The following is an 11,395-nucleotide window of genomic DNA, read 5'->3' on the forward strand; positions in this document are numbered from 1 at the left end:
AAACACAGGTCCCATTAGTGAGGGTCCATAAACCGTCACAAATAGGAAAACAACCGTCACAAATAGCAAAAAACCCGTCACAAATAAACATTTGTGACGTGCAGCCAACCGTCTAGACTAGTGGTGTCACAAATGTCATTTGTGACGGTTGGTCAACCCTCACAAATAGATTCTCCATCTATGACGGTTATTTGGCCCTCACAAATTATACGACCACCACCGGCTAATTTTTTCCCGGCAACGATCAACGGTTACCGGTCGCCGGATTTTAGATTCTAAGAATCCTCAAAAATCTTAAGTTTTTCAGAACATAAACTTACACCATTTTCATATAAAATAAGAAACTAAACTTGCATTGATAATAAAGTTTTCCATTGAAACTTGCATATATGCAAGTAAGATGCATGTTTTACTGTTTTTGAAACAGAACTCTGGGCAACAGAACACCCATAGAGTTCAAAAAGGTAGTAACTAAGATTAAAAACATCTAAAGTGCATGTGTTAGGTTTGGGACAAACTTTGAACACGCCTAACGGCATGAATACAAGAAAAGGCACCAGCTGCAAAAGCTTCAACTGCACCAGTGCAACAGCTTCCACAAGACCAGCTGCTCCTAATAGGTGACCGATCATGGACTTGGGAAACCCCAGATTGAGCTAAGGCCTTCTCTATACAAAGAACAACACCTTTTCCTGATTGTACATAGTGAGAAACCACAATCATCAGCGAAATGCATCAATCAAGGCGAGCATGCATCTATGTTTGGTGCAGACATGAGCATCGGGCATGTTTCTCAAGGCAATGTATTACGTGCTAGCTATGACCAAGACGTCGACTTCCTTACAGAAATAGTAAAATTCTGTATTGCAACTTTCATACCTTCTGGATGAGGCTCGGTCATATGATAAGCATCAGAAGCAAAGCTTCCGCCAAGAAACTCATCATAGATAGTTGCTCCTCTTTTCTGTATTGCACAGCCAAAAGAAATCAGATGCTATAAACATTAGCAATTCAACAATGACACTTTCAAATGAATCAACAAATTACCTTCGCATGGTCTAATTCTTCAAGAAGTAGAACTCTAACTCCTTCTCCACCTCTTTTCAGGAATTGATAACAATGACAGACGCTGGCCTACACATTTTCAACATTCACGTGATAAGTACCAAGTCAGTGATATATAAGATCAAGTTATCCTATTAACAACTACGATTATATCCACAATTGCAGCCACTTAAGACCCAACCAACATGCAAGCTACATGATATCAAAACCGTTATACAAAACCATTCACCCCCATAAACTTTCATAAACAAGGCAAATCAAATGGAAGAAGAACGCATAGCATGTTTTACACACCTAGTTTTACCCAGTTCATTCATGACCTCTTCCGAGATCCCACCATCAGCCAGAGCTTTCTTCCCAGCAGTAAGCATGTAGAGCATGAACTTATCAGCCCTTCTAGAGAGTTTTGGTGCAACCCATCCTTCCATCGAGAAAGACTTGATTTCTCCAGCAATTCTCTATACATTACAGATAAAATAAACCAACAAGTAAGCCTCAAGCAATATATAAACATGAAACTTAGTATGTAAAGGACCGAATCAAATAGGACTCACAATTGGAAAACTGGAACAGTCAAAACCTTCGATATCACTTATGCTACTGAACCCAAATGCAATCACGATCTTTTCACAATCCAAGATAAGAAACAAAGAGTTAACAAGACATACCGGAGTACACCGTTGAAGAAACCATACAAACAAACTCTCTAACCATTCTTCAAACCAGCCTCATGTCTTCTCTTCTACACCTTTTTGAGCTAGTAACAGAGGAGAAACATGGAAACACTAGAAACTTGTTCGGGCAAAGCCCCAAACCCTAAACACTAGAACACCAAAATCCTTTCTCTATAAGTTTTTTTTCTCTCACACCGATATTGACCTTCAGCTTAGCACACGATCCTCCCTACCAAAGAGACCAAAGTCCCTACCAAAAAGACCAAAGTCCTAATCACAAGGATTTACCACTCTTCTAGGTTAGATCGTCTACAAACCTACAATTCTAATCCTATATAGAGAGAAACTTTAGCTTTAGGAACAAGCTATTCCTAACTTGGTTCTTAAGTTAATCCCTAAAATTTAGGAACAAGTTTACCCAAGAGTTTAACAAAAAGTCAAACTTCTCACAACTGGTTAAAACCAACAGTTCTTCCTACCCACGGCGCCAATTGTATTTTTCTTAAGTTTAGGAATCACATCCGATATTATTTTTGTGAGAGAATTAAAGACATAGTAATTATAAGTGTCGCTACGCCGTTTATATTTATTTGTTGCCAAAAGAACCAAACCATTACTAGAACCTACTAGACACAGTCTTTTGGTCAAATTTTGAAGTTTTATGTGAAATAATTTGAAAGTGAACGCATCATATGTGAAATTGGACGATAAAAGATCAGATGATGCAGCTGCAAGATGTCCATTATAAAAGGCATAATGGGTTACACAGAAAGTTCTGGATATTTTAGTTAGAAGAGAAAACCATACCTTAGAGTCGCACATGAACTTGTATACGGGTTCAAAGGAAAGATATTTGAATATTTCTAGCAACACTTCCTCTGGTATGAGCAAGTTTGGGTTGACGATTTCTCTATAGCTGATGATTTTCATGTTGGTAATGTAATATGGATGAGTTTGCAAGATTCCGACCAACTATTATAAGCTCCGCCTATATTTCTCTCCTTCTGTCTGTCCATATATATACGTTTTAGAGCAAGTCTTATGGTGGAATCCAACCTATTTCAAGTGTGGAAAAATCATGGAATGTCAAGTTTAGTGCCTTCTAAGTTGGGGTCTTCCACAAAAAATTCAAGACGGATCCCACGTTTTCGTGGAAGGGTTCGTGGAATCCATTTGAACGCCAATAAGAATAGCACTAAACGACAATAAGAATAAAAAAAAGTTATTAAGAATAACGTTTTTTTTATCCGTAGATTTAAAATAAGTTGTTGAAATCTAACGGCTGAACAAAAAACGCTATTCTTAATAGCATTTTTTTAACCCTATTCTTAATTATGTTTTTTTAGTGCTATTAAGAATATCATTTTCACTATTCCATCACTACACTTGCATTTCCATCCACAATTTCAAATGGTGAGGTGGCGTGGAAAATGGAACTCTTCCATTATAAAAGACTTGCTCTTACTAGAATCCGTTTTCCAATCTAATTATATATATATAAAAACTTTCCTGACCGGCAAATATGTTTCAATGTACTAAGGATGTCAAACAAGGAGGCCAGAAAGGAACCAATAATCTCAGGCAAAAGATTTCACGATTAACTGATTTTTTTGGTCAGACGAGGGACCAATGGAAAATAAAAGTAACATAATATTGAAAGTTCCAAGTTTTTTCCACAACTGACGAAGGAAAAAAATATCTAACAAATAAAAATAAAAATGAGTCTCATATGACTAACTTTTGGTAGCGTAAAATTGAACATTAATATCGACTTAAGACCTTGAGAACGAAGCAGCCGTAGTTATGATCCCATCGGATACCGATCTTTTCACCGGCTTTCAAAGCACGACGTCGAACAAAGCAAGATATCCAGTTGTTCCTTAAAGCATACGTTGAACCACTTAAACACTTCAAGACCATATTTTCTCTCAATCCATTAGAATCATCCATTAATTCTATTCTGTCACTCCCTTTCATATACGATAACATATGATTATTGACTAATCGTCCGTCCAAATGGAGTGCATCGCAATTACTACCATCAACGTCTTCATGCGATAGTAGTTTCTGCACCGGCCAATCTTCTCTTATATCAATAATTTCTGAATCAAGCCGTATATTGTTAACCTCTTGTTCCTTGGATCTAATGAAATGGTGAAAAAGAGTTTTTTTCATGGTGGGTAACTGAAAATATAGTAATTATAGTGGGAGCTAATTAAGATTATACTAATACATACTACATTTGAGAATTGAAAATGTGAATAAAAATCTTTCAAACTTTTGGAATTTTTTAAACTCTAAGTTTTATTTAAGTTTCTTCGATATAAAATCTCTTCTAGTCATATTTTCCTTGGCCATTACACTTACAAAAATTTCCCTAGATTTTATATCATATTTAATAAATTATCTCTTTAATTATGGCTCCATTTATTAAAGGGGGTGTGCCTTATTTACTTAGCTAAATCTACATTTCCTGTTTTTGTAAGAAAAAAATCAAAATCTATTTTCTGATTTTCAGAATCTAGCTCTAAGAGAAAGAATGTGAGAAAATTTAGAAAGAACATAATCATACAAGAAAACCTCCCAAAAATAAAAGCTTAGATTAGATCCTTAGCAGTAAGGTTGCAGAACCCTGCTTGTAATAGCTAGCCCAAGTGACAGACTTGTACATCTTAATGTTTTACTTGAGACATTAATATAGTAAAATTACATATTTTGTTTGATTAGACATGTCAAGAAAAAAAAACTCTGAAGAAAGCTACGTGGAACTGTAAACCAATCCTCAAAATATTTACGTATCAGTTGATAATAAAATCTCGTACGGACAGGCACTGTTCAAATATTAAGACTGTCTAGTTTCTCTAACATGGAAGTCAAGAAAGCTATATGTTTCACTGACACACGGCGTTCCACTTCGCACTCCACTTCGACTGCCTTCCGTAAATCTTGCATCTTCTTCTTGTCCGTTTGTTTGCCGTGTTCTTTATCTCGTGGCTCTGGGCAGTGCCTAGTGCTGCACTCAACTTCGACTGCCTTTCGTACATCTTGCATCTTCTTCTTGTCCGTCTGTTTGCCTTGTTTTTTATGTTGTGGTTCTGGGCAGTGAGTACTGCTACTAGCATCAAGCGGCTTCCCTTCGTTCTTGTCTTGTGGTACTGGGAAGTATGTACTGCTGCTAGCATCAAGTTCCTTCCCTTCACGCTTAGCTTTGTCCATCGTAGGTTCATTTATCTGCTCGAATGCATTTGACAGTGGGTAGCCTGTAGCCTCTGCTGTTGAGGTGTAACTCGCTACTCTGCTGCCCCAGCGTGGTCTGACATATGGGGTTGCGGACTCAAAACCTGAACTTTCAAATACCGATGCAGTAGGAACACCTGCAAGAGAGCAAGGGAAACAAACAATATAGTATTAGATCACAACTTGTTGTGCACTAACAGGTATTTTGAATAGAATAAAATTATCATTTCCATATACAAATTATTAGTATTACTAAACGAATCGGACGAGACATGGAGTTATTTGTAAGGAACTTCACCAAATGTAGGACGCAAGAAGCCAGATGCAGGTGAAGGCGATCCAGATATCCAACTTTGACTTTGAAAACCACCCCTTGGAGGAAATATTGAACTTTGAAAATTACCCCATGCTGGAGGTTGATTTGATGTTGTGAAGGCAGAACCAAAAGCTGGAGCAGAGTTACCTTAAAAAAGCAAAATAACACAAATTAACATAAGAACTTGGTTATTAACAAGAATCAAAAGAATGACATATTGGGTGCCATACAAAAACTCCAACGAAATTTTCTAGAAGATCCCTCATTAAATCAAACCATTCAGAACATGAAGCTGAAACACTACCTATCCATCTGATAACCCTAGGTTTTAGTCTTTTATCTTGCTAAAGCTAATAAGCTATAACATAATAGTTCCAGATCAGTTTTACTTACAAGAAATATTATTACCAAAAGGTGTACGAGGGACACATTTAAGCTGAATGCCATGTTTCTGAACCCATCCACCTAAAAGTTTGAAAAATATACCCATGTTAATGGATTGTCATACTCATAAAATGATTTGACCTCTGCCCTATATGATAACAGAAACACTTACCTATGTCTCCAACTTGATAATCAATCCATCTCAACTCCTCGGGACTTTTATCTACATAGACTGGCATAGCTGATATTGATAGAAGCATTGGATGAGGTTCAGCCTGCCTACTTGGTGTCCATGAACGGTCACCTACAAGACAATTAAAATATATTTTATGAATTCAATGACCTCAATCATCAGCAAACATTCGGATTGATATAGGATGTGAGATTTATAAATCTCAAAAAGGAAAATAACTTACCTGAAGAGGCATATGGAGGAATTATCCAACTACCATGTGAAGCTACATACAAAGATGAAACATATTTCAATATTGAAACATTAAAATAATGTAGACTGGTGCAATGTTAGAGACTAAATCAATTTACAATGTGGATAACATAAAACTACCAATATCAAGGTGGTTCCTAAATTCTAACTTACCAACTGGATCGGGAGCTACATTACCCCGTGCGTGTTGAGTTTCTGTATTAGCAGCAGTGGTGATGAATGATGAGCTGCTTTCAAATGGACTAGTTTGACTAGGACACGACCCAAAGACAGAAGATGATCCTAGCAAATATCAAACAAGTACAAATTAAAGTTCAGAACAAATTCAGAATAATAACATGGTATTATTAACAAAATACGTGCACACAAAGATTGAACTTGACAGTTCCCTAAACTTCACGATACTAGATCAATTTACAATCTGTAGGTACCAAAATCAAGGTTGCATTCTAAATTAGTACAATATCAAAAATCAATTTACATTATGTGTGTAACTTTACAGAGATATATAAATGACATTCTCGCAAAAGTGATCAGGAAATTAGTCAATAGTAAATAGGACTTACCTTTATCACTCAACTGGCAATCTTCCCACCTCAGTTCTTCATGACTTTTCTCTTTATAAACAGGCATAGCTGATATCGATTCAAATTTTCCGGAACTCTGTGCACCAGTATCATCAGTCTCAGCTGTAGGAGCGTAAGCCACTACTTTGCTTCCACCATGTTGTTGTTGACCAACACTAAATCCTGGCTGTCCAAAGGCTCCTGGAGATCCAAATGTAGAGGGTGTTGTAGTCTGGGTACCTGAAGGGAAGATAGAAAAAGACAAGATTAGAACAAGGAATCAACAGCTAGTCTTTCTAACTATAAAACCAAATGAATCATCATATAAGATGCAAATAATTTTACCGAAGGTAGAACTTTGGGCTCCGAAGGCAGACAGAGTTGAACCAAAAGGGCTGCTACCAAATCCAGAATTTGTTTGGCCAAATGCAGGGCTCGTTACAAAACTAAAAGGTTGGGCACCAAAAGGAGTGTTTGACGTTCCAAATGTGGAAGCAGCAGTCGTAGCACCAAAAGCAGGGATGCTTGTGGAAGAAAATGCTGGAGTGCCAAATACCCCTCCTGACCCAAACGTTGCAGTTGGTCGAGACCCAAAGGCTGATGTAGTTGCAGCACCGAAGGCTGCAGTTGGTTGAGACCCAAAGGCTGATGCTGTTCCAGCACTGAAGGCTGCAGTAGTAGGAGCACTGAAAGCTGGAGTGCTTGTCACTCTGAAACCAGGGATGCTACTGGTACCGAATGAATGTTGACTTGGTGCACCAAAAGGAGCAGATGAACCAAATGGAATGCTTCCAAATGCAGACTGGATTTGTTGGAAATTGCTACCGCCAAATGGACTTGACAGACTAGGAGTAGTTGACCAAAACCCACCAAAAGCAGGCTTCTGGCCAAATAGAGAAGACCCTTCAAAACATAAAACGTTTGAGTCGAAAGCAGGCTCAGGCAATATAACAATATAGTCTACATTGCTAGACTATATTGGTAGTCTCTAATAGACTACCAAAATTAAGGTGGTGACAGCGGTGTCTTAATATACCAAATGGATTGGGAGCTACGTTACCATGTTGAATTGATGGACTAGCAGTGGTGCAGAATGATGAGCTGCTTCCTGATGGACTAGGTTGACTAGGAGGATACCCAAAGACAGTAGATGACCCTATCAAAGAAGAGAGAAAATTCACAAGCACAATATTAAAGATGAAATCAAATCCAAAATAACAACTTGGTACTACTGTAAAAATACTTGCACACAAAGATTGAACGTATTTCAATTTCCAAAACCACAGTATATATAAATCAATTTACAATCTGTAACTACCAAAAACAGGGTGGCTTCTAACTTACCGACATTCCCAAAAGCAGCATACCCGATAGCAACTTTTGTACCCCCAATGTTCAATGAAGTGGTATCGGCTAAGGGGCTTACTGGAGTTGGAGTAATAGAACCCACTGCAGGTTGAATTGATAGACCAGGACCAGCATTGTTTGAGAATCTAGATATGCTGCTTGCTGGAGTAGGAGAATCCACCACTGCGGGCTGAATTGATAGACCACCATTGTTTAACAAGTCAGCTGTGCTGCTTACTGGAGCAGTCGAATCCATTGCAGGCTCAATTGATGGACTACCATTGTTCAACAAGTCAGACGTGCTGCTAGCTGGAGCAACAGTACCCAATTCAGGTTGAATCGATGGACCGCCATTGTTCGACAAGTCTGATGTACTGCTTGCTAGAGCAGTAGAAACCAGTTCAGATTGAATTGATGGACAACCATTGTCTGAGAAATCGCATGCACTGCTTTCTAATGGAGTTGGTTGACTAGAAGTAGACCCAAATGCAGAAGATCCTACAAAAGAAGAGTGAAAAATGGTTTACATTAAAAACCAAAAACAATTCCAGAAATTCATGCATGGTACTTTAATATAACAAATCCTTGCATATAAATTCTTCTTGTTTTCCATAGATCACAACAAAGATGAAAAGTCAAAGTAGAGAGCACAAAGCAGACATTCTTAATCAATGATACCCAGCAAGTTCATGATAAGAAATATCTATTAAATCAAATTCATAAGATATAAATGATAGCCAAGATTCAATGATGGTGGTTATTTCAACAATGTTACCATTACTAAAATCAGTGGAATCGTATACAATTAAACTCATGTCTTTTTGCTTCTGAAATAGAATGGCGGGAGCTAAGTTACTCCGTGTGTGTTGAATTGATGGACAAGCAGTGGTGATGAATAGAAGGAGACCCATATACAGTAGATGATCCTATCCAGGATAACAGCATGGTAAAATAAAAGAATACTCGAACACAAAGATCGAATGTATTTCAGTTTCCAAAACCTCAAGATACTAAATCAACAAGTACCAAAATCAAGGTGGTTTCTAACTTACCAACATTCCCAAAAGCAACTTCTGTAGCAACACTGCCCAATGAACCGGTAGCGGTGAAGGAGCTTACTGGAGCAATAGTACCCACTTCAGGTTGAATAGATGGACCAACATTGTTAGAAAAGTCAGATATACTGCTTCCAGGAGTATTAGAATCCACTGCGGGTTCAATTGAAGGACTAGCATTGTTCGGAAAAGAAGATATGCTGCTAGCTGGAACAATAGTACCCACTTCACATTGAATTGATAATGGACTAGCATTGTTTGAGACTTCAGATGTACTGGTTTCTAGAGTAGTAGAATCATCCAGTGCAAGTTGAATTGATGGACTACCACCGTTGGAGAATCCAGATGTGCTGCTTTCTAATGGAGTCGGTTGACTAGAAATAGACCCAAATGCAGAAGATCCTACAAATATAGATTGACAAATAGACAAATAAAAACAACAATCATCAGAAAAACATTAAAAATAAAATCAATTCCAGTATAAACATGCCTAGTACTCTCATATATCAAAACCTCACATATAAAACTCTTCTTGTTTTCCATACATCACAACAAAGATGAAAATTCAAGTAGATAGCACAAAGCAGGCATTCTCAATCAATGATACTCAACAAGTTCATGATTCTATGCAACATCTAAACCCAGTACATATAAACTCTTCTTGCTTTCCAATTTCCATATATTATTATAACGAAGATAAAAATTCAAAGTAGAATATGAATCAGACATTCTCAATCCATGATACTCAACAAATTAATTGTACATATCATTCATAATATGAAAATTGTAACAACAATTGACACGATGATACTCAAGATTCATAAATGGGGGGGATTATTTTGAGATTCAAGACACTTACCATTACTAAAATCAGTGAAACCGTATGTGAACATCTTTTTTTCTGCTTCTGAAATCGGATGGCGGGAGATTTTGATACCAGTGATTCCAGAGAAGCGAAAGGGATGGAGAGGAATTTAAGGGGTTTTGATGGTTTCCATTTTTTTAGGGTTTGTCACTGCTTCAATTTTAAGCTAACATTATTAAATGAAGGGCAGTGGGTGTATTTATAATAGGAGCAACGGTTTCCGGTTTCGGAAGTTGGAACCGGAATAGGATTTCCTATAGAAAGTTTTTACATTTTACATTTTTACTTGGATCTATTTTATTACCTAACAAATTCCTAAACCACTAGGGGTGGGATTTGGGTTGGGTCAACTCACTCAACCCATGCCCAACCCGAACGTTGGGCGGCCATGGACAAAGTATCTTAAAAATTTGGGCAAGCTATGGCACAATTCTATTTAACCGAGTTAAACTTGGGCAAGCATGGAAACAAATATTTCTAATCCGAGCAACCCACCAACCCGAGGAACTATAGTATAATTATATAAACTATTTTTATAATTGGTAGTATTATCTATTAAGAACAATTTTAGCGATTATCTTCAAACCTAATAATGAAAATATAAATCATATATATCTCATTATAATTATTGTCAATAATCATAAGTTATTTGGAAATTTAAAGTAAATACAATAATTACTAAAATTTGTTATTATCACATTAATAAAAATAAATTTTAAGACTTAAATTGAGGTCATTAGGATTTGTATGTGTGTATATAAAATATAAATGAGTCTGCTAACTAACCCATTTTCATCGAGAACACCATCACCTATTTTCTAACAAACCTTCAATTTGGCATTTGCTTAGTTTTTAGTTGTTTATTTTCAATTATGAAATATCATATCTCCTTTATTAGTAATTAGTAAGCAGTTTTGTTATTATACGAAACATCATTTCTCCCTTATTAGTTTGAATGAATAACAACGCCAAAGAGTTTCTTTATCCGATTGTTTTGATAATATTTATTTAAAATACTAACTTACAATATACTGAGTTGGGTGCTACTGTACACAAAAAGTGAAAATGAAAACATCGTTGGTGCATAGTTAACTGAACCCCTGCAACTGTCCACAATTTTTGTGTTGTAAAGTATTAGCATGGGTCAACCCGAGAAACCCAGGAAACCCGAGGAATATAACTTGGGGGGACTTGGGCAACACCTCCACGGGTTTCATGGGCAATCTAGGCAAAGGACTTCTACCTCGGGTCTGCCTCGGCCAACCCTTCTAACCCGACCAACCAACCGAAATCCCACCCCTATAAGCCACCCACTTCAGTTCACGTTTTTTTTTACTAATTCGGCTGTAGATCCATGGACATTCACATTTTTCTGATAATTCACCTCAAAGACGTATCCTAAAAATTGGGTACGGGTAAAAGAATAAAAATTCTCATACGA

The 11,395-nt window shown here is 37.1% G+C and overlaps 1 protein-coding gene across 1 annotated transcript; it reads right to left on the minus strand.

Moving 5' to 3' along the window:
• Positions 1 to 4,349: 4,349 nt before the first annotated feature.
• Positions 4,350 to 10,105, minus strand: LOC113347711 (nuclear pore complex protein NUP98A-like). Its single transcript, XM_026591382.1, has 12 exons — positions 9,949 to 10,105; positions 9,087 to 9,491; positions 8,032 to 8,532; positions 7,748 to 7,843; positions 7,033 to 7,590; positions 6,688 to 6,927; positions 6,275 to 6,403; positions 6,093 to 6,134; positions 5,849 to 5,980; positions 5,686 to 5,757; positions 5,275 to 5,439; positions 4,350 to 5,113 (listed from the first exon to the last, which is right to left on the minus strand). The coding sequence occupies exons 1-12, from the start codon at positions 9,980 to 9,982 to the stop codon at positions 4,575 to 4,577; spliced, it is 2,913 nt and encodes a 970-aa protein (XP_026447167.1). The 5' UTR covers positions 9,983 to 10,105; the 3' UTR covers positions 4,350 to 4,574.
• Positions 10,106 to 11,395: the final 1,290 nt, after the last annotated feature.

The sequence above is a fragment of the Papaver somniferum genome, chromosome 2 (genome assembly GCF_003573695.1).
Source record: "Papaver somniferum cultivar HN1 chromosome 2, ASM357369v1, whole genome shotgun sequence".
Taxonomy (NCBI): Eukaryota; Viridiplantae; Streptophyta; class Magnoliopsida; order Ranunculales; family Papaveraceae; genus Papaver; species Papaver somniferum.